Here is a 25,027-nt window from a genome sequence, read left to right on the forward strand (position 1 = left end):
CAGATTTTTAAGTTTATTTGGTGTTGCTCCACTCAGTGTTGCCAGGCCTAAGTGACTTAGGAGGCTAAGTCTCATTTTCAGTAACACACACTGAGGGCTAGATGCACAATGGGATTTAGGTGCCTAAACCCCCACTTTAGTTCTCTTCATCCAAAATTTACATCTTCAAAACTCCTGTTCAGCCGCTGCCTAAGGTTCCTAGGCAACTCAGTGTTTCCTGGAGAAGTCCCCGTGGTATCTACATGTCTCCTGATGGGCAAGCCTAGTCCTGATGCACAACTCCTCACATGTGCCTATGTCCCAGTGGGATTCACAACCCAGGCTTTCTCCCACCTACCTTACCTGCCAGGCTCAAACAGAGGCCTGCCCAAAACGCAACTGGTGTGGTGCTGCTGCCCCCTTTTGCACAAGAGCATTCACCCAAGATGTGGGAGACCTGGGTTCAATTCCCTTCTCTAACTGATGTGGAGCAGGTACTTGAAGCCAGGTCTCCCCTCTGCCAGGTGAAGGTCCTAAACATCTCCAGGCTGTAGACTCACTCTCTGGCCCATTGCATATTCAATTATTTTTATAAAAGTGGAAATGCTTCAACAGGAGAGATTGAGAGAGACCTAAAATATTTCACAGTCCAGGGGTTAGGGAGATCTCCGGGAATACAGGGGATTAGGTGCCTAAATATTTTTAAATAGCAGGCCCTTAGTGACTTTGTGGAGCTGCAGCATTCCCCACAAAGGGCTTACCAGGTGATGTTTGGCCTAGGACTGTACAGCGGCATGGCTGATGTGGGACTAAAAGAATGACACCAAGAGAAAGAGAAGTTTTCTGCGGAGATAGCCAAATCTATTTTATGCTGGGCTAATAGTGAAGAATACTCGAGGGATATCTGATTGATAGATCTCTGGATCTCAGCGGACATGAAGGAAGTGGGTCAATGATTGCACCCATTAACAACAAACCAACTTGTTCATCCCTACTATGGACAACAGTAGTAAATAAGTGTAAAAAGTTATTTGCTACCATTGGTTAATGATAATGTTATTAATAATCTCCATGGAAAATAATGAGACTTCTTGTTTCAACAAATCAGTTACCCATTGTAATTAACCATACTTCTTATAAATCTTAACCGTATGTGCTCTTGTGAAAAAGCAACATACTATACTCTGTCTAGCGTGCTTTTGCTAGTTTTGTAAATATTAAGTGTTCTAAATTACCATTACTGATAGAAGCAGTATTTTGATTAAAGCAGAATAGGTCTGATATAGGTCTAATACAGGATGAATAAGCATTTGGATTGGCCAGAAAAACATTTGATTTTCCAAAGAACAAAGACAGAAAAATTGTACGTTTCTGATGAATAGTTGCTATTTCTTGCATGAATGATTACCTGTACAGCAAATGTACCCAGTACAATAGTGCAAAATATAGGGTTTCTAAAAATGCCATCAAAAACATTCCTCTCGCCGTGGATTTTGCGTGCGTTGATTTCATTGAATAGCTGCATCATGACGAAGGTATTGAAGATAATGGTATAGTGCTCAGAAGGAGGAGAGTGGAGTGGTGCATTCCGACCACTGTCAATCTTAAACATTTTTTCACCTTAATGCAAAAAAGAATAAAAAACGTTTGTTTCTGCTATCAAAAGTTCAGCCTCGACATTGTGTTGTATTCCCATTCCCTCTCATGGGTTGCCTCCTCGGTCTTGTGTTATTTTTTAGCAGCATTGCTTCCACAATTACTACACTGCAGGCATAGTTCCCAACTCAGTGAGCAAAGAAACACAGAATTCTCACGGTGAAACTTCATAATGTTGACTATAATTCAGTGACTCAATGTACCAGCTCAAATGTTTTTTGGTAGGGTTTTTTCTTCCACCAGATAGGAACGACTCTAAAGAGTCATTTCTTTCGTCTCATTTATTCAGAGCTGGAGACTTGTTGACACTGCATTTGCCATTTCTAAAATAATTAGCAGCAACCATCCTTCAACAGTCTTTGCATATTACTTCCTAATATGCATTATTCTTGACAAGTAGTCAAGGATATTAACTAAAAAGAACAGCAGCTAACACCACCACCACTTGTCTGTTAATCTACTTTGTAAGCACCTAATAGGAGATCATACTGTTATTTAGATAACTGAGAACTGATTGTCAATATTAAAAAAGGCAACATTTTGTACAGTATGAACAGTAATTGTAGAGGTTACATAACACTTGGAAATACATCTACACAGAGGGCCACTTTACTTATTCACTATACGTACACGTATCAGAATTCTTAACACACGTATACCTATATATAAAGAAAGACCTTTAGAATAAGGGTAGAACATTAATCTGTATGAGTAAAGAACAGAGAGAAAATAAATGTAAAGGGGAAATTTTGCTCGGCAGCAAACCTGAATAAACATTTGTTTATACCAAACATCATTCACTTGGACAATATTTTTCCGGGCTCCCGGTGGTGTTACTGTTTGAATGAGAGGCTTCCACCTCACAAACAGTTATAGATCTGAGAGAACTGCCATAAGATCATATTCTGTCAGTAGAGTCATCAGAGAACTGAATTTTGCCTTTCATGTTTGAGCAGCTCCAGTGAAAATCAATGGGAATTGTGCATATGCATCCAAAGGAAGACTTTGGCCTATAATCTTTTGACATAAAAAAGTTGTGATAACATAAATGTAGCATTATAACTTTACTAGAGGTGTGATGCTGAAGATAGAGCTGAGACTTTTAAACACAGATTACATGGATATGGATAATCATTACTAAAGACTTCAAATGAAATAATGAAGCCCATTATGAAAGGCAAATTGATTTATGCTTAAATCTGACTGAATTTTTTCCTTGACATGATTATCCATAATTTAATCTTCAAAAATTCCATTTCACTGCATTACTTCATTCCAAAATCAAGATCTGCTGCTATCATGGAATAGAAGTAGATAAGGTTGCACCCAAGTTCCATTGCCCACTCTTCTCCCAAGGCCATTAGAAACATACTAGTTTAAAATTTGGTAGGTCAGGCCTGGAACCAAGATACAATTTTTCTGTGCAGCAGTTTAATTGAACAGGACAATGGCTTCTAGATTTATGACACTCTAAAAATAGAGGCAATCTGCGTTCAAACATGTGTAACATATTTATTGTGAACTTATAGCAGCAATGGGAAAAGAGGAGGAGAGAGAGAATGAATTTGATTTGCTGAAGTCTTGTACAGAAGATCATTGATCAGAATCCAGTTTAAACAGTTAGCTTATGAATCTGGAACTGTGGATTTACTGGCCTTGGGAAACTTAGTATAGCACATCAAATGATTCCTAAGATTTCACTAAAAAAAAGCATCTAGCCCTTTACCTTACCTCAACCAAATTGCTAACCTGATTGCTAGGAAGCTTATTGGAAAGGAAAGAAGCACATTTTCTTTTTACCATGTAGGATATAGCTGAGCCTCCTGAAGCTCCCCAGGGAGACTGCTGCTGCATTTCCTAAGGCTGTCAGGAAATGGGGTGGGCTGTACGCCTCCTCAGAAATGTGAAGGGGACTGGGGAGCCTCTTGAGGCTCACTATGTGTGGGAGGCAAAGGTTCTTCTCTCCTGCAGGCCTTCAAAAGGCATCCTTCTCTCGGCCTTGGGAGGCTCACTGGAGGGCCACCTATAACTCCCACAAAATGTACAGGATGTTTGACTTTCAGATGCACCTATTACGAAGGCTCATGCGCATAGTTTAGATAGTCATAGGCTGACAAGCTTATTAGGCTTTCTAGGGGTCACCAGAATCCTCCTGCAAACATCTCCCCTTCCCACTCCAGCCTCAGAAACTTATCAGGCTCATTATAGGTCCCTTCTTTCTTTGACAGGTTTGTCAGCACCCCTAGCATCCAAAATAGGCTCATAGCTGCAGGGAGGAGCCTGGCCCTCCTAAGGTTTGTACATACATGAATGTACATTCATAACAACTTACTAGGGAGTATATTACATAGCCTGTAAGACACATACTTCAGGCCATCAACAAATGCCAATTTAACATCAGTTAAAAATCAGATAAGTTCATGGAGGATAGGTCCATCAATGGCTATTAGCTAAGAAAGTCAGAAATACAACCTCATGCTCTAGGTGTCCCTAAGTCTCTAACTGCCAGATGCTGGGAGTGGAAGACAGAGGATGGATCACTCAATTGCTCTGTTCTGTTCTTTCCCTTTGAAGCATCTGGCATTGGCCACTGTTGGAAGACAGGATACTGGGCTAGACGGACCACTGATCTGACCCAGTATGGCCGTTCTTATGACATATTGTCATGAACACAGTACATGAGTCCCAAGTGCTAATTACCATCATCAGCCTCTTGAGCAAATGCACCAATTGACATAAAACAAGAGTGGCTATTTTTCTTCCTGAGTTATTCCTTGCAATGAGAAACGGTCTTTTTCTTCCCTATATCCCATGTCCCTAAAGACCCCATTATAGAAGAAAAGCATTCATCATCAGTAAAACCTGAATTAGTGTAAGACCACGGGTAGAGGTCTGAAATAATAAATTAGCCCATTTTTTTCCTTCCAACAGTCACAGGTGTTAAATCCCAGAATGGAGTCTATTGTCTGATCTAAATAGATTCTAATTACTAGCTTGTTTGTCTAGATTATCCAGATGATAGCATTTATCATGAAAGAATACTGAACAATATTGTTAGTTCCCAAATTGAAGTGGGTTTTTGTACCAGCATAACTTGAATCTGTACATTTCAGATTAAACAGAAATAAAATATCAAGCTTCCTAGTGAAGAGGACAAGCCTTGAAATTTGAGCTTAGAAACAGACTGACCAGTTTGGTTAACACCCAAACTGACCTAAACCTTTGCCAATGCCTTGAACCTACACTTTTCTTAATATTCCAAAAAGCTAGATTAAGCAAATCCCACATTTTTACCAAGAAGATATGAAAGGTTCCAGAATGATCCCTGACATCCCATCACCTTCCAGTTGGAGCTGTTCCATCTCCCCTTATCTCTTTTGGTCCCACTGCATGGCTCAACACCTGGGGCATGTCTCAGGTGAGCCCTGAGTAAAGCTTAATGCAAATGTTTGGCACTTTGGAATATGCAGTACATTTTGGGGCACATAGCTAGAGATCAGGCCACTTGTGAATGAAGCAGCAGCTACAGCAGAGACCTAAAGTGAACAAAAATATGTTTTGTTTATCTTACCAACGAAGAGAAGTGTAAAAATGAGAGTTAGCTGGTAGACAGCATGGCCCAGAATGTTCTTCATCATGGTACGTGATATAAGAGGCTTGTTTCTGCCATATGGTCTCCTTAGCAGTAGAGACTCTGTAGGGGGTTCAGTGGCCAGAGCAAGAGAAGCAAAGGTGTCCATAATTAGATTGACCCACAGCATCTGCACAGCTTTCAGTGGAGAGTCCTTAGGAGACAAAATAAAATATAATGTGTTTCTTTGTCTTGGTTTGCTAAAATGATCACTGTCTCCACCATTTCTTCCCTTCACACTCAATGTCTTATTGTGCTATTGCAAGGCAGTAACAGTAGAAAGGGTATGGAGCTGAGCAAAGACAAACAATCAGATTTATCACCAATCGTTTCAGCCAGCAGCATTTGCATCCAGACACCTTATTTAGCATCACATTAATCCTATCTGAATAATCTGATTATACAATGTACCATAGCACTTTACCCCATGGATTGTTTTTAAATTTTCTAGAAGTCAGGTTTGGGTGACTAAATATTAAAGACTATCAAAAATATGTATTCCTGGGTGGGATGGAAAAAATATATTAAAACTTAATTTAAAATATCAAGTTTAATGTGAATTTATATCTAAGTTATGTCTACAATTTGCTGTAGTACACGCATTGTGTTGCCTGAAATTGATCAAAATCTTGGAACAGTTCAATGTGAGTTTTTGATAAATTCAAATTTTATAGTTTATTTTATTTTTAAACCCAGAAATAAACAATGTTGTACAGCTCAGATGTGAACTGAATGTACTCAAATCCTATTAAAAACAAGTAGGGAATAAAAAAACTGATTCATCTACTAAACCACAGGAAGAGTCATTAGGAACTATGAAGCAGAATGTTCATGCTCTTCATCCAAAAATATTCACAAGACACCCAAACATCAGCATTACTACCAAAGTGTTAATAGATTTTGGTAGGATTAGGTATTTATTTCCAAACTAGATTAGCAGCCACAAGAAGGAGCTATTTGCTCATTTAATCCAAGATGGAGACAGCCTAAAGTCACACCATATAGGGCTTTAGATCACATTACAGACAAACAAACAAACAAAAAACCTAATACTGCTCTCAGGTGAAAAGTAATGACAAAGAGAAATATATATTAAATTGCAGTTTGGCTAATGATCTGTTCTCAGTAACTGTACCTCACTGGATCAATTGTAATGACATGTAATTGTGTTTGCTTCTAAGAGCCATAGCAAGGAAGAAAGAGGTAGATTTTTTTTTTCTTGTAACACACATGAATAATTCTAGTTTCTGTGCCTTTAGTGTGAATCTGAAATAGACAGCATTAGTGAAATCTATTTTCAGACTGAGAGAGAGAGGTACTTTATTCATATCAGGGATGGGTAAGAGAATTCTAAAAAATAACATGAGATAACACTCTGATGTTTTATCACATAACGGGGATAACTTACACAGGGGTTCCAAAACTAGGGGCTGGGACCCCTCAGGGGGTCGGAAGGTTATTACGTGGGGGGTCGAGAACTGTCAGCCTCCATCCCCAAAACCCACTTCACCTCCAGCATTTATAATAGTGTTAAATATTTTAAAATGTGTTTTTGAATTTATAAGGGGGGGGTGTCACAGTATTGTTGTTTTGCACCATATATTTTCTACCATAGTGCATAGGTGAGGCAAAGGAGTGTCAGAATAATTTACAGACCAAAATAAATACCATTAAAAACACTTGTTTGAAGGCTGCACTTTTCTTGAGAGATGTAAATGTTTATTTTTAATGAAGCCTTCTCAAGCTTTTATGTCAGTTTCAATACCAAGGACCAATTGCTGTTAAGGACAGCACTTGGAGACAAACTCTAAACGTTTTGGTCTCTGTGGTGGCTTGAAATTACAGTCCTGATCTCACTAGGGATACAATACATTCATTTTCCTGCAAATAAACAACCTTGCATTTAAAAAAATCATTTGTTGCAGATTATATTTAAAAAGAACAATGTTCAGGTTTGGCCTCCTTAGGGCAGGGGGGAGAGGTGGGGGAGGCAATTTACTGCTTTGGCACAAGCTGGGCACGCTAGGGAGCAGAGAAGGATTAACCAAGATTAGTCAAGATACTTGACTTCCTGGCCATGGGCAGCATTAACTGGGCTTATCAGGAGGAGAAATCAGTTCAGCCATCTGATATGCAGCTCCAGCAATAGGATGTGCCTGTATTTGTAGGGATGGGGGGAAAAGTTAAAGAAAGGATAAACAGGATTAACTAGGTCCCAGATTTTGTGGTTTTATCAACGTGGAATGGCCCAAAGCAGTGGTGACCTTATGCCAAGGTTTCACCATCGTGGCTTAAAGACTAGCAGTGCTGAGGTACCTTATATACATAGAAAGGGGGAAACAATCAGGTTTTTACTGAAGAATTTGCCTCATCCTATTTTCAAATTTTGTATGGTTAACAAGAGTGCTGCACAAGCATTTTCTGTTTGGAGATAACTTTAGAAGCTGGAATTGTTGCCTCAAGTGTTCATCCCCACATCTGTACATTATTTGTAACAAACAGTCATGTGGGCAATAGCCAAGGCCTCAGATATTCCTATGAATAATGTTACAGGAGGTTTCTCTCTCTGACCCATCTTCACACAAGTGTAACCAGAAGTCATCAGCTCGGGCAGCAGCATGTTCTCACCACTCCACTGTGCCAATCACCCTGCCTCTAATAATGACCAGTTATCTGCAGTGCTGCACAGCTCAATAGAGTGTAAAATCTCGTTCTAAGCCCAAACCCAAAGATTAACGCACGTTAGTTTGAGCAGCCAGTGTCATGAAATCTCCACTGCAACTAGTTTCTGATTAGTTAGTGGAAACTAAAGAAAATGTCTATCAGACATGGAGTTTAGTCTTCCATTATAGTTTTCAGTCTTGTTCTGACTCTATGCAGCACAAGAACATGTAAGTGGCATGCAAGCTTAATGTTCTTTTGGCAGTCTCTGGCCACTGACTAAATGGCCAAAGAATCCTTTGATCTCATAGGTGAAGTTCAAAATAATACATCATTATGTAACCTCCAACAACTGTTGGGAGGAATGATGTTCACACTGCGAGCCACCTGAGATCACCACTTACTTGTCAAGTTCTTTTCCATTTAACCTTGGAAAAGGTTACTATTTGCCTAAAGGTAAAAGTCCCTCCTATCCAATGATTTTACACTTTACCTTGGGAAACACTTAAAGTAAAAATCACAAGAGGCTGGCAATAAACCACAAATCTATTGTGACACATACAGCCTCACAAATCTTAGAGCTTGTTATTTTTGAGTTAAGATGACAAGCTGTAAGGGGACAGAAAGGTGTTTTTATCCTTATCTTTTAACTCCCATTTGACTCTCAGGACACGCAAACGCTTGCCTACATAAGCCTCTTTAATGGGACAGTGGCTATTCTGCAAAACGTTTTAAACCATTCTCTAGGTACAAACATTTTTGCTGCTAGTCCTATTAGATACAAGTTTAACGGAAGCTGCCCAGTACGTTACATTCTACTTGCACACTTCTTGATATTTACTTCCAACCTTGAGGTGATCAGTACAGTGTAATTCTATTTACTGTGCAGTATTATTAACCAAAAGCACAGAAGACAAGACTCCTAAATTGTTAGGATTTGTCAAATGCTCCTGTTTAGGGTCCTAGAGTGTATCAACACTAAGTAACATGCAAAATAATACCTTCTAAATTTCTGAAGTATCTTTCATCCTCATTATACAGGAGTTGAAGTGTATAGTGACAGCTAAAATGCTTTTTCCGAGCACTTTTAATTTTTGCCAAATGTTTAGCATTTTCAGCTAAGACTTTCAACGTCTAGTCACTGCCAAAATATGACCTCTGTTTTAAAATCCAAGAAAAACTCATCAATTTTTGATTATGAAGTGTTTAAAATATACTTTCTTGCCTTTTTTAAAAAAAATGTGACCTTTTACCAACAACTCCAAAACCTCAAATATTTGGGGTAGAACTAGAATTTGGCACAGAGATACACCTTAGCTTGGACATTTGCCTTATGTTGCTCCAGTAAAATTCTGTTTTGATTTGCCTGAGCTATGTGTATTTAAAGATTTATTTTGTGCATGAACAGATTTTTTTAATAATTAAAAATAATAATGTTCCAGTGTTTTCTTGCCACTGTGTTTGCCTAGGTAAGTAAGTTGCATGACATTTTGGGTCTTGGAAGGGATGTATGGAATTCCATGGGATAAATGAGAGTATGGAGTCCTGTCTCGTTCAATGCACAACAGTTCACAATGTTTTAGGCAGGGCTTCACAAGAATCTCTTGCTCACTGAGAAAGCTGTACACTGAACGAGCCGAGGCCTCTACACTTGGTGTCCGGAGAATGAGATGAGGACCTATGAGTCTGGACCTCATTAATTTACTGAAATCAGTAGCTTCAGTCTTAATTTACATCTGTTTAACAAAGTAGATCTGGATGCTCACTGCGCAGAAAGGATGGTGTGTAGTAAATTAGCCACGGTGTGTTCAGATGCCAACCACACTTAAAGAACAGGCTGGACAGTGCACAGTGAATGAGGCAAGGAATAAACAAACTTGAAAAGGGAGGTGTAATAGAGTGGCATGTCCTATATGGACCAGAGGCCTCAAGACAGCTATCCCCGTCCAGTTAGCCCTGCCTGCCACTCTTGGGATGGGGTTTGGGGTTTAATTACCAGAACCAGTAAGATACAGAGAATTTAACCTAAGAATACAATTATATTCTGTATGTACAGCAGGGACAGAATATCTGCGGAAAAATAGAGTAAAATGTGTAGGAAATGTTTGCTGTATAGGCAAGCCCTTGTCAAGGTCCCTGAAAGCTATGCTTGTGTTTTGGAAACAACGGCTTTCAGTTATCTTTATCTGTTAATAAGAATTTAAATATTTCAGTCAAATTAATATTTTAAGACTAGTGTAAATGTTTAAGACTAGGTATAAAAGTGCAACCTGGCTACTGTACTCAAGATTTTTCAATACAGTCATGCATTTTGTATCAGAGCTATTTTTATAACAACCAGAGGGTACAGTATGTTTCCTAACACAATTTTTGGTAATATTTCAGTTATAAAAGGCAAACATACATAATGCTCTTTCACAGAATAGAAACTTTGAGTCTGAAAGTCAACATAATACAGCTTCTTCAGGCAAGTTCCTTGTTGCATGAGACGGAAATAAAAGCTGCTTGAGATTGTCAGGAATCAGGAAGTTAACTGTAAACATGGCCACATCTCAAATCAACTGCAGTATATTTGCAACAATTTCTAATTTATTTTTTTTTAATTTCTCTCTTGGGGTTTGCTATTTTATTGTAGAACTAAACAATTTCATATAGTTTTATTTTGATAAAAATGTATTAACCTTGGGAGATGAGTTAATTTTTAACAGAATGGTTGCACATTCAAAAGCACATAACTGTGGGGAATGAGTAGAAAGGAGCAGGGAAGATTTTAGTTACAGATCACTTGGGCAAAACTGTTCTTCATTATGGACTTTTAGGGTCTGGTTCAATTCCTGTTGAAAGCCAATGAAAACACTCCCAATGTCTTCAATAGAAGTTGAACAGAGTCCTTGGACTGGTAGGGAAAAAAAATAATAATCAAGGAGCATGCTCTGTGCACAATTTTCAAACATGAGCAATTTGTTTATTTGAAAAAAAAACTATTTTCAAACACAACAAATTAACTACCCACACAATTATGTTTGAGTTATCCAAGCACAAAAAGGAACAATATTATTTAAGAAGTGGGTTACAATTTCTTTCAAGCTCACAAAGTAATCGAAAATTGCTGAAGACCAAATATGAGAAATTTAATCCTACATGAACTGTTTTGGAGAAAGAGGGGAAGTAATGTTCGAATGACTGAAAACAGGGATTTAAAAGGAAATGGCCACCGCAACTTCAACCACAGCATCAGCAACATGATGCTATAATCATTTGTTTTCGATAATGTTTGTATTTTCCTCTTCTCTTTAGTTACCAGACATTAACTCTTAATGCTAAAACTCTCTCAAATACTTTGAAATATTCCTGAAGGGAAAAGGCCATCACCTAATCTCTGCTTCTGCCTCTTCCCCATCCACAATATTTCCCTTCCTCCCACCTGTTCATAGGGTCAGTTGTGCCTATAAGGCATAGCCAAAGTAGAGATTAATACGGAGGTGCACCAGCATTTAGCAGCAGAGCAAGGAGACTGTTGCTACTTTGCTTCCCTTTGACAGGATACAACAGGTATTTCACTTGGCTTCTGTAAACTCATTCCTGCTTCTTCTGGTGAATGGCCCTATGATCACACAGTCCTTGTGCCCAGAGGAGTTAAATGAACACAGTTGTGTCCAGTCCCTGTGAAGGTGCTCACCAGGGCCAGTGGGGACTATTTGAGACCTTTCCACACCTTGCTAAGTACAACTGAGACCTGAGAATTCAGAAAAATAAATTGAAAGGAGCTTAACCTCTCGGCTTAATGGAGAGACCAGATCTCAAGTTTCACATAACGATTCCATGACTGCAATGTAAGCGTACTCCTGAAGTGTAGCTAATAACTTATTCATTGTTTTGCTCATAGGTGTGTGTGTCAGAGATGGAATTTACCTGTAGTGACAGACACGTACATTTGTGAAATAGACAGTAAGGGGAGCTGCAAAGTTCTCACAGGTGTGCATTTCTTCTATCAAGCTTAGGTGTTTGTAACAGCTCCCCTCTCCAGTATATACCCTCTTGAGCATTGTTATTTTGGGGATGTGGTGTAAAGGCTAACAGCAATGTCCTTTGCTTTTTAATATTGGAGGAAGAAAACCCACGTGCTCCACTAGTTATACACCTTCCCCTGCCCCTTGCTGAACAAAATGAGATAATCAAAAGGAGGTGTGCTTATGAAAAAGTGGTGATGTTGAAGTGAGCGGTGTTCACTTTGGTTTGGCCTTTTTTGTGTGTTTGGTGAGATAGGTACATAAGGAGCCTTGTATGTTAGTTGTGGCTAGGGCTGCATCATAGGGTACATCTATGTGGCAAAAAAATCTGAACCCGCAGCAGGGTCAACTGACTGTTCCCACTTGGGCTGGAGCCCAGGCTTTGAAACCTGATTTTTGCTTAGAGATCTTCCAAATACATCCATTAACATGCCTATGAATATGTAGATCTCTGCAGTGAGGAGGAGGAGGAGAGGCACAGAAAACAAGCATTTAAAATGCATCAGATGTCTTGATCCTTTTAAAGGGTGAGTAGAAAAGTTAGCCAGGATATCTGAGCAAGTGACAAGTACTTTGCTGAATAGGGTGACCAGATGTCCCAATGTCATAGGGACAGTCCGAATATTTGGGGTTTTGTCTTATATAGGCACCTCTTAACCCCCATCCCCATCCCGATTTTTCACACTTGCTGTCTGGTCACCCTATTGCTGAGTAGCACAAAGCTGTTGATTTTTGCTCCATTTCTTACAATGGATAAGGTTCAACAAGGTTGCTAAAATAAGATGTAAATGAGGATAGTGATATTAGCAATTAGAATGGATTATTCTGGGGAAAAAATTAGTCAGAAAGATATTTTTGTGTATGATGTTTTTCGTTTTTAGTTATCTGAATCAGAAAACACAAAGCACCAAAATATTTTCTTCATTTTTAGTTGAAAGTTTCCCTGTCTGGATTACTTCTAAATGACAGTGCTGCCATCTTGAATGTACCAGTAATCACAGTCCAAACAAACTAATACTTCTGGGAATATCTGTATGACTGATACAATGCATGATTCCAGATGTAACTCTGACATGTAACTAATGATTCCCAAACTTATTACCCAGAAAAAAATGCTTGCTAACAATACTGCAGGAATTAAGAATACAATGGTGACCAGTTGAAAGCATCTGTTGAAATTGGGTATTTGGCTGTTTCGATTTTCAGGCAGTCCAGTATCCCTGCTTCATGTCATCTCTGCGACTCAGCTTACCTGTGTAATACATGCCCCAGTGAAAGCCACAATCACAGCCACAACGTTAACAGTAAGTTGGAACTGTAAGAACTTGGAGATGCTATCATAGACGTTACGGCCCCACATTACAGCCTTCACAATGCTACTGAAATTATCATCCGTCAAGATAATATCTGAGGCTTCCTTTGCAACATCAGTACCTGCAATGCCCTGGAAAAAAATTGCAGAAAATGATGATAAAAATGAGTATGGGAAAGAAAAAGCAATAGTTAGAAAATAGATCTTTGGACATCCCTTCCCACTGCGCAGTTATGCTTTGACCACAGAATGAAATAACAGTATTTGGTGAGTACATGCTGTGTCTTGGACGTGTTGGATAATAGGTTTGGAGGTGTGTGCCGATACAGAGTAAGGGAATGCCTTGTGATGAGCTATGTAAGTATTTTGTGATAGCAACTGATGCTGAATAAGGGAGCGAACATCCATGTGTCGCTGGAGTTCTGATTTTTTTTTTAAATATGCATACATAGAATTGCCAGTACAAATTGGAATTGCACAGCTCAAATTGAATTCAGCATTTATTATGCCGTCAATTTCTTATGTTTTCAGATACTGTTGCAGTAGTGCCACAAAATGTTGGGGGACTAGTAAGTTGTATTTGGGGGTGGATTTTTACCAAGTCAAAATAATGTCCTGTTAAATTGGAGTGTGCTCTTCCTGTTCCACCTTGCTATCAGGCAGAACACTGAATGCACTTTCCTCTACTAGCATCAACATTCTGCATATTTTCAATATTTATTTTGATGAGACTCTTGCAAAAATCAGCCAGGCAAAACTCCTCTGTTTATCACAATGTGTAATAGTGGATTCTGAAACTGCATTAAAACCTGTGATGTACTGATTACAGCCATTTCCAGAAAACAGAAACTTCTCCACGTGCTTCTTGCTTCACTGAATGAACAATCACTGAACCATTTCACTCCATGTGTTACATAAACAGAAAAACTCCCTTTAAGGAAATCTGTGATGCAAATAAAGTGACAAGTGACTATGTTCAGGGTCATACCATTGCAAAGCCAACATCGGCTTTTTTAAGTGCCGGTCCATCATTGGTTCCATCACCAGTCACTGCAACAACCTGCCTCTGCTCCACCTGCGTGCTGTCAATAATTCCTGCAAAATATATCAACAATACATAGAATATTCACCTTCAGAATAAGAGGCTCCATTCTGAAGTGAAATATCTGGCTGATGTATCATGGGCCCCCACGGAGAATACAGACTTAGTTCCCAGGGAAAATGACGTAGTAAGCCATGTAAGTGACTCCTGCCATCATTACGGAGGATTATACGGGGACCAATCCGGCACCCAATAAAGTCATTGGCAAAACTCTCTTAAGATTCAATAGAAACAGGATCAGCCCATCATGTGCTTCCTTGTGAAAAATGAAGATTTCTACTAATTGAAATCTTATTTCCCAATATAATCCACTGAGGCTCCAATGCACTGAGGCCCCATTGACTGTAATGGGACTTGAGTATGTGTTAAAGTGCCTTGCTGAATGAGGACAGACTTAAGCAACAACTTAAGACAGACATACGTGCTTTCCTAAATCCAAGCCTTCATTAGCATATTTGTTTTTTTCGGATGTCTCCAGGGAAGTTCAGCCTACAGCCCAAAACAGCAGTGATGACTGCTATTTTCTGGAGCTACATTAGGATTTTCCTGAGACATATTCAGCTCTGCCAAGTACCGAAGTGATGAATAAAGCGATATCAACTAAATAAGAAATTCTCAAGTAATATATTTTAGTATACTAGAAGTACAAGCAATAATAATGGTTCGTATTTCTCTAGTTACTTCCTTCCAAGGACCTTAAAATATTTTATAACATGAATGAATTCAGTCTCATCTCACATTGATGAAATAGGAAAGTATTCTCCACACTCTACAGATGGGGAAAGTGAGGGAATTGTATTAAATTACTTGCCCGAGGTCACACAAGAAACACTATACTTTAGTCATAAGATCATCATTACACTAAGTTTCATTTCCAAATTTAATTTGGAGTATATGATTAGTTTTGTTTATTGCCTTTGATACATATGCTGAAAAAAAATGCTATAATTAAGGCCTGCATTGCTATTTAAGCGAAGACACAGAGTTAAATCTCTTAGATTATAGGATCTAATAATTACAAGTTATTGAACCATGTGTGTATGCTATGTTTATTGTATATAAAGCAAACTTTTCAAATTTTGTTATATTGAATATCAAGATCTTCCTGTAATACAGAACAATATGCTATATCTTTAGTATTAAAGGTGATACAATTCACTAATAAGGCTTATTATTGCTATTAATCACAGCGGCGGCAGCACCAGAGCCGGCAAACAGAATTGTAAACAGGGGAGTTTGAGTGGGAGTTCTGTTGCAGGGGAGTTTGGGGGCGGAAGACTACGATAACCAGGCAGAGGAACACACAGGCTAGTGATGGGAGAGTGTGGTGTTCTGGCAGTGTTGTGGTGCTCGTTGGGGGTTTGTTTTGCTGTGTTTTGGTTTGGTTTGTGTTTCCCAGACTAACAGGACTTAGGTGGGAAGGCTATAACAGATACAGAGGCAAGCAGTGGAAGACACAATGAAGATGGCTGGATGTGGAAGCTGCAGCATGTACATGATCCTGGAGGGGGTACCTGAAAAGAGTTTTGTCTGCATGAAGTGCCGCCTGATAGAGCTGATGGAAGAAAAGATCTGAGGACTGGAGATGCAGATGGAAACTCTCGTTGAGTTTAGAAGGGGGTTCGAGCAGATGATGGAGCAAAGACATGAGGAGGCTGAAGGGAAAAGCTCAGACTTGCAGATGGAAACAGGACCAAAGAACTTAGAGGGGAGACTGCTGGGTGAGGAAAGCGGACAGTGGAGGCATGTGACTAAGAGAACCAGGCAGAGGAAAAGATGGGCTAGTGAAGGAGAAATAGAACTCAGGAACAGGTTTGCGGAGTTGGAAAATAAGGAAGAAGGGGCACAGCAGGTGGTTACTGCAGGTGGGAGGGCAAGGTAGAAGAGAAGAGCATCTAGTTCTATAGGAAGAGGGGAAGAATCAATGGAGATGATAACACCAAATATGAGCCCCAGGAGGATACAGGATGGGTTGCAGAGGATTGCAAGGGAGAATAGGAATCAAGAGGACTTGCAGCCAGAGGGAACAGCGGATAGACCAGACAATCGCACCATCACCAGGAAAAGGCACATCTACACAATTGCGGACTCCTTACTGAGATGAATAGACAGGCCTGTAACCAGAGCTGATCCAGAGAACAGAAGGGTGTGCTGGCTGACAGGTGCTAAAATACAGAATGTGGACCTGAGGCTGAAGAGGATCCTAACAGGAGCAGGAAAGAATCCATTGATTGTCCTTCATGTGAGAACAAATGATATGGCTAGATTCTCGTTGGAACGGATCAAGGGAGACTGTGCCAGGCTGGGGAAGATGCTTAAGGAAATTGAGGTTCAGGTGATCTTCAGTGGGATTCTGCATTTCTAGAGAAGGGCAACAAAGGTGTGACAAGATTATGATGATCAACAGATGGCTCAGGCAGTGGTGCTATAAGGAGGGCTTTGGAATGTATGGCCACTGGGAGGCATTCATGGACAGAGGACTGTTCTCTCAGGATGGGCTTCACCTGAGTAGGGAGGGAAACAGACTTCTAGGATGGAGGCTGGCACAACTGATTAAGAGAGCTTTAAACTAGGAATTTGGGAGAGATGATTGGGAGATGTCCAGGTAATCTCCACGCCAGATTTTAACATTGTGAGGGAAGAAAACGAAGTAAGAAAGGATACAGCCATGGGACATAAAGAGGAAGGGTAGTGTGATAATTTGTGGTACTGGCAGTAGAATGTCAGTGCCTAATCAGGTAAAGAATGTGAGCAAAGCCAAACAGCAAAAATTAAGATATTTGTACACCAATGTGAGGAGCTTAGGTAACAAAATGGAGGAACTAGAGTTACTGGTGCAGGAAGTGAAAACAGACATAAGGATAACAGAAACAAGGTGGAATAGTAGTCATGACTGGAGTACAGATATTGAAAGGTATGTGCTGTTTTTGAAAGACAGAAATAAAGGCAAAGATAGTGGAGTAGCATTGTATATCAATGATGAGGTAGACTATAAAGAAATAAGATGGGATGGAATAGATAAGACAGAGTCTGTCTGGGCAAAAAATCACATTGAGGAAGAAATCTTAGCGCCTCCCCTGGGATAGTGCTTGGGGTGTGCTATAGACCACGGTGATCTGATTTAGATATGGATAGAGACCTCTTTAATGTTGTTAATGAAGTAAATACTAATGGGAATTGTTTGATCATGGGAGACTTTAACTTCTCAGATATAGACTGGAGGACATGAGCTAGTAATAATAATAGGGCTCAGATTTTCCTGGATGCGAAAGCTGATGGATTCCTTCACCAAGTAGTTGCTGAACCAACAAGAGGAGATGCCATTTTAGATTTGGTTTTCGTGAGTAGTGAAGACCTCATAGAAGAAATGGTTGTAGGGGACAACCTTGGTTCGAGCGATCATGAGCTAATTCAGTTCAAACTAAATGGAAGGATAAACAAAAATAGATCTGTGACTAGGGTTTTTTATTTAAAAAGGCTAACTTTAAAAAAATTAAGGAAATTAGTTAGGGAAGTGGATTGGACTGAAGAACTTGTGGATCTAAAGGCAGAGGAGGCCTGGAATTACTTCAGGTCAAAGTTGCAGAAACTATCAGAAGCCTGCATCCCAAGAAAGGGGAAAAAATTCAGAGGCCAGAGTTGTAGACCAAGCTGGACGAGCAAGCATCTTAGAGAGGTGATTAAGAAAAAGCAGAAAGTCTACAAGGAGTGGAAGATGGGAGTGATCAGCAAGGAAAGCTACCTTATTGACGTCAGAAAATGTAGGGTAAAAGTGAGAAAGGCCAAAAGCCATGCAGTGTTGGACCTTGCAAAGGGAATTAAAACCAACAGTAAAAGTTCTATAGCCATATAAATAAGAAGAAAACAAAGAAAGAAGAAGTGGGACCGCTAAACACTGAGGATGGAGTGGAGGTTAAGGATAATCTAGGCATGATCCAATATCTAAACAAATACTTTACCTCAGTTGTTAATGAGGCTGAAGGGATAATCGCAGGATCACAAATGGGAATGAGGATATGGAGGTAGACATTACCACATCTGAGGTAGAAGCCAAACTCAAACAGCTTAGTGGAACTAAATCAGGGGGCCCAGATAATTTTCATCAAAAATATTAAAGGAACTGGCACATGAAATTGCAAGCCCATTAGCAAGAAGTTTTTAATGAATCTGTAAACTCAGGGGTTGTACCGTATGACTGGAGTACTGCTAACATGGTTCCTATTTTTAAGAAAGGGGAAAAAGGTTATCCACGTAACTACTGGCCTGTTAGCTTGACATCTGTAGTATGCAAGGTCTTGGAAAACATTTTGAAGGAGAAAGTAGTTAAGGACATTGAGGTCAATGGTAATTGGGACAAAATACAACATGGTTTTACACAAGGTAGATCATGCCAAACCAACCTGATCTCCTTCTTTGAGAAGGTAACAGATTTTTTTAGACAAAGGAAATGCAGTGGATCTAATTTACTTTGATTTCAGTAAGGCATTTGGTATGGTTCCACATGGGGAATTATTAGTTAAATTGGAAAAAACAGGGATATGAAAATTGAAAGGTGGAAAAGGAATTGGTTAAAGGGGAGACTACAATGGGTCATACTGAAAGGTGAACTGTCAGGCTGGAAGGAGGTTACTAGTGGAGTTCCTCAGGGATAGGTTTTGGGACCAATCTTATTTAATCTTTTTATTACTAACCTTGGCACAAAAAGTAGGAGTGTGCTAATAAAGTCTGCGGATGACACAAAGCTGGGAGGTATTGCCAATACAGAGAAGGACAGGGATATCATACAGGAAGATCTGGATGACCTTGTAAACTAGAATAATAGTCATAAGATGAAATTTAATAGTGAAAAGTCCAAGGTCATGCATTTAGGGATTAATTACAAGAATTTTTTTTATAAGCTGGGAACTCATCAGTTGGAAGTAACAGAGGAGGAAGACGACTTCGGAGTATGGGTTGATCACGGGATGACTATGAGCCGCCAATGACATATGGCCGTGAAAAAAGCTAACGCGGTCTTGGGATGCATCACGCGAGGTATTTCCAGTAGAGATAAGGAGTTAGTACTCTTATACAAGGCACTAGTGAGACCTCATCTGGAATATTGTGTGCAGTTCTGGTCTCCCATGTTTAAGAAGGATGAATTCAAACTCGAACAGGTACAAAGAAGGGCTACTAGGATGATCCGAGGAATGGAAAATCTGTCTTATTAAAGAAGACTCAAAGAGCTTGGCTTGTTTAGCCTAATCAAAATAAGGCTGAGGGGAGATATGATTGCTCTCTATAAATATATCAGAGGGATAAATACCAGGGAGGGAGAGGAATTATTTAAGCTTAGTACCAATGTGGACACAAGAACAAATTGATACAAACTAGCCATCCGGAAGTTTAGACTTGAAATTAGACGAAGGTTTCTAACCATCAGAGGAATGAAGTTGTGGAACATCCTTCCAAGGAGAGCAGTGGTGTCAAAAGACATATCTGGCTTCAAGACTAAGCTTGATAAGTTTATGGAGGAGATGGTATGATGGGATAGCCTAATTTTGGCAATTAATCGATCATTGATTATTAGCAATAAATATGCCCAATGGCCTGTGATGCGATGGTCAATGGGGTGTGATCTGAGTTACTACAGAGAATTCTTTCATAGGTGCCTGGCTGGTGAGTCTTGCCCACATGCTCAGGATTTAGCTGATCGCCATATTTGGGATTGGGAAGGAATTTTCTTCCAGGGCAGATTGGCAGAGGCGCTGGGGGTTTGTCGCCTTCCTCTGCAGCCTGGATCATGGGTCACTTGCTAGAGGATTCTCTGCACCTTGAAGTCTTTAAACCATGATTTGAGGACATTAGTAACTCAGACTAGGTTAGGGGTTTATTACAGGAGGGGGTGGGTGAGATTCTGTGGCCTGCATTGTGCAGGAGGTCAGATTAGAGGATCATGATGGTCCCTTCTGACCTTGAAGTCTATGACTCTATGAATATGCTATATCTTTAATATTAAAGGTGATACTAATTCACTAATAAGGCTCACTATTGTTATTAATCATTGAGATATCATTTAAGACAATGTTTTCTTACAGACTGCAAATAGGAATTGCTTCACACTGAGGCATATTGTGCTAGATCAGACACTGAATGAACCTAAAGGAGGTATAATAGCCTGGCGCACAACTATACAAAGATAACCATTCCTCTAAATGAGCAAACGAAAGTGGACACTGTTTAGATAAAGGGTAACACTTACAGAAGCATCTGAGTGACTTAGGAGCCTAACTCCCCTTTTCAAAAAACACACACTGAGGCAATGAGTCTATTGATTTTCAATGAGATGGAAGCACTTTTGACAATTTTACCCGACATCCATAGACTGTATTTCAAAACTAGTGTCTTCTCCTCCTCCCATTGAAGAATGGGAGTTTTATCACCAATTTAAATGTAAGAAAAATGAGATGCAAAGTCTTTATTTGTATTAACAACTTCCCAGATTATTAAAACTAGCTTTTATTTTAACTGATTTTACTTTAACCTTTCCACTTAAACCAGCTTGGATGGTGAAACTAGATGAGTCAGTTTAAATCCCTCTGAGAGACCCACTTCTGCCATTCTCCTGCAGTGCTTCTAGTTAGCTTGCACAAGCAATCCCTATTATTTGTTCCCATTTCCCTGGTCTCTGTTGTCACTTCTGTCATCTTAATGTGATGGAAGGGGACTGACCCATCATGTATTCTACCATAAATTAATAAATACGAAGTTTCATTAAGTTTTTTTTTAATAGTTTATTATGTTTCTTTTCTCCTACTCTAGTGTAATGTTTCTCAAAATGCAGTGCACGTCCATAAAGGACTAGCTGGGGGCTGACAGGTAAGGGAGGGCTGAACTCCTCTCTCAGTTGCTGTTCTTTCATTTAAAAAAATAAGTTTCTAGTTACTGTAATTAAATTATCAAGACATGAAGAGGATTATACCCGAGTTTGCAGAGAGCCTGAAACAAGAACTGGGATGTGAAAAGTCTAGTACATTTCAATGAGAGCTAAGTCAAATGCATATAATGGTATTTTACATATAAACATTATTAACTGTGCCACTGCCCATCAAAGCATGTGTCATAGTATCTTTCCCCAATTTGAACCTTAGAGTCCAAAAGTTGGGGTACTAGCATGAATTCCTCTAAGCTTAATTCCCTGCTTAGATCTGATAAGCTGCCACCAATCAGGAATTCCAGTGCCTGATACACTCTGGTCCTCCCAAAACCTTCCCTGGGGACCCCAAGACCCAAATTCCTTGAGTCTTACAACACAGGGGAATAAACCATTTCCCTCCCCTTCTCCTCCCCTCCAGGTGTTCCCTCCCTGGGCTCCTGGAGAGATATACAGATTCAAGCTCCGTGAATCTAAAACAAAGGGATTCCACCCTTCTCCCTCCCTGTTAAGTACAGACTCAATTCCCTTGAGCCTCAACAAGGGGGAAAAATCAGACAGGTCTTAAAAGCAAAACTTTTAATAAAAGAAAAAAGAATAAAGAAAATCACTGTAAATTCAAGACGGAATATTACAGGGTCTGTCAGCTTCTAGAAACTGGAGAAAAAGCCTCCTCCAGTAGAAATACAATTTAAAATACTTCCAGCCAAATACACATTAAACCTCTACCAGTCAGATACACATTTGCAAATAAAGAAAACCAATTAAAAAGACTAAACTGCCTTTCTACTTGCACTTACTACTTGAATAGAAAATTAGAGCCTGTAGTACGTCCAGTCACTCTCAGATCCCAGAGAGAACAAAACCAAACCCAAAAAACACAAACAAAGGCTTCCCTCCACCAAGATTTGAAAGTATCTTGTCTCCTGATTGGTCCCCTGGTCAGGTGTTTGGTTTCCTGTTTGTTAACCCTTTACAGGTAAAAGAGACATTAACCCTTAACTATCTGTTTATGACAGCATGTAACATGAACTTCCAGTGTTATGCTCTGGACAAATGGGCTAATGCGATCCTTGGTTGCATGAATAGAGGATTCTCAAGTAATAGAGAGGTTATTTTACTTCTGTATTTGGCACTGCCATGGCCTCTGTCAGAAAACTGTTTCTAGTTCTGGTGTCCACAATTCAAGGAGGATGTTGAAAAACTGGAGAGGGTTCAGAGAAGAGCCACAAGAATGATTAAAGGATTAGAAAAGATGCCTTATAGTAACAGATTCAAGGAACAAAATTTAGCAAGTTTAACAAAGAGAAGATTGAGGGGTGACTTGATCACAGTCTATAAGTACCTACATGGGGCTCTTCAATCCTACATATTTGAAAATGGGCTCTTCAATCTAGCAAAGAAAGGTACATACAACACAAGGAACTTGAAGTTAGACAAATTCACACTGAAAATAAGATACATTTTTTAACATTGGCAGTAATCAACTACTGGAATAATTTATCAAAGCTCATGGTGTATTCCCCATCACTGGCAATTTTTAAAATCAAGATTGGATTTTTTTTCCTAAAGGATATGCTCTAGGAATTATTTTGGGGAAGTTCAATGGTCTGTGTTATATAAGAGGTTAGACTAGATGATCACAATGGTCCCTTCTGGCTTTGGAATCTATGAATCTGTGAAAAAAGATAACTGTCATAATATGAAGATCTTACACCTGTGTTTCCCAAAGGGGAGGGAAGCAGAAGCTATATAAATTAAAGAGAAAGGCCCTTACCAACACATGTTGGAATTGTAGGGGGCACGACTGGTTTAATTGTCCTGGATGAAAAACAGCTAGATCAGGCTTAACTCAGGTAAGACTAAAGTGATTTGGTAGGAAAATGGAAATACTGTGAGTAGCCTGGCAGGACACTGATTTCTACCTTCATCAAGGGCATCTGCCTACCATTCGACAAATTAGCACCAAATATTGGGGACTTACAGAGCTAATCCTAGTTACTGATAGCAACAGTGGTGAAAAATACTGAGAAACTAAGACTTCCTTTTGGACCAGTGCCTACCACAGTTATCCCTTTGCTTGTCAATTTTCTTATTAAACCATTAACATTCACTCTACCTGGCACTGAAGGTGGAGACTCCAGCTTCCAAAGCACACAGTAGACCATTTCCCAAACACCCACAGCACTTCAGACCAGTGCTCAGAACCCCTTACTGGTTCATCATTCACTAATAGAGCCAATCAAGGTTCTGGTCTACAGCTTAAAGCTCCCATTGGGCAGGGACCAATTCTCCGTCCACGACCTGTCTGGACAGCTGCACTCATCTAAGACAATGCATTTGAGGGCGAAGCTCACAAGAGCTGGCAGGCAGGGATCTTTGGTGGAGAGTCAGTGATTGTGAAATGGCCTATAACAGGAGACCAGCATGAGCTATTTTCAGTACAAGATCAAAATCGAGTGGTTAGCAAAAGACTCCCTTAATAATTGAAGAAAAAGAATTAATAATAAATATATATGTATAAAGAACATAAGAACAAAAGCAGGCTCGCATCAAGAAAAGGTGATGAGCAAAGGCCACTGTTTGCAAACCTTATTTATGGTACTGTGTTTATAGGGGCTGCTACAGTGATCAGTGAAGAATATCGACAGGGATGGGACCTGATTCAGAGACTGGGCACTTCATTACAACTCCACTGGTTCCCAGTCGCTATAGGAATGTATTTTAATTTCAAATGCTAACTTTTAAAGTCAGAAAAACAGTTTATGGCAAACAGCTTTAGTCCAGTCAGATGCTTACATAGAGAGTTTTAACACAACTCTCCACAAGAAGAACTCCAAGAGTCATGTGGTTTCCCAAACTATCTCCTCTTACGTATCTCTGATCTGAACCCCTCAACATGATCTGTATATAGCCATAAGCATCTACTACTCCAATACAGGACAACAAGATCTCATATATGACTTAAAATGAAACATATCAACTCACATGTCTCCCCAGCTCCAAGGAGCTGTTAGATCAAATCCCCTCTGGATCATATTACAGAGATTATTAGTCAGCAAGTGCGTCTTCAATTTCATCTACAAGTAAACCCCTTTCTACCTACTGCTTAGATCAAAGGCATCGACAAATGGAGCCTCAGGTTTCACTTCACTGCAGCATAAATGCCACGTTATTTTAACGCATCTCATTAGCAATGCCACCCTTAGAGTTATCTGTAAGATACTGTTTGTTTTAAAAGAATAGAACAGAATGGGATGTAGTTGTCCCTTTCTATGTCTGCTAATAAACTGAAAACAATGAGAGACAAGGAATGCTGGAAATATGAAGATTCAAAGCACACTTACATTTAGGTACTATTGGTCCAGTATGATGGATCACCCAATACATATTTCTTATATTTTACAAATTTAATACAAGCAATTGTATTAATATATCTTCTAAAAATATTTGCTCAGCTCATGTTAACCTTAAAAATTTAGATACATTTCCTAACTTTTAAACTTTAGGCTCTTGGTTAATAAAATAATAATTTAGAGCTTTTACTTAAAAGGAAACTTCAAATAAATTCATTTCAAAATAGTTAAAATTAGTCACAGTTAAAACCCTTTTTCCCATAAGGCCTACTGCCGATTATTGTGGTTTTACAATCACTTTACATTTTTTTCTACTCTGCTGCTATGTGAATGACTCTCAGATGTCACAGGGGAAACTGACTGACTATAGACAGAACAGTGAAACTGATTATTTACAAGAGTACTTT

General features: G+C 39.4%; 1 protein-coding gene across 4 annotated transcripts in view; it reads right to left on the reverse strand.

Annotated features, from left to right (window-relative positions):
• ATP2B2 (ATPase plasma membrane Ca2+ transporting 2) overlaps positions 1-25,027 on the reverse strand; it is a 428,479-nt gene that overhangs the window by 33,310 nt on the left and 370,142 nt on the right. For all 4 annotated transcript variants that reach the window (XM_050957747.1, XM_050957750.1, XM_050957748.1 and 1 more), the window contains 4 exons: positions 14,238-14,344; positions 13,190-13,381; positions 5,207-5,420; positions 1,388-1,599 (listed from right to left, as the gene is read on the reverse strand). In XM_050957747.1, coding sequence (XP_050813704.1) covers positions 1,388-1,599; positions 5,207-5,420; positions 13,190-13,381; positions 14,238-14,344 — 725 coding nt within the window. The remainder of the gene's footprint in view (positions 1-1,387; positions 1,600-5,206; positions 5,421-13,189; positions 13,382-14,237; positions 14,345-25,027) is intronic.

The sequence above is a fragment of the Gopherus flavomarginatus genome, chromosome 6 (assembly GCF_025201925.1).
Source record: "Gopherus flavomarginatus isolate rGopFla2 chromosome 6, rGopFla2.mat.asm, whole genome shotgun sequence".
Lineage (NCBI taxonomy): Eukaryota > Metazoa > Chordata > Testudines > Testudinidae > Gopherus > Gopherus flavomarginatus.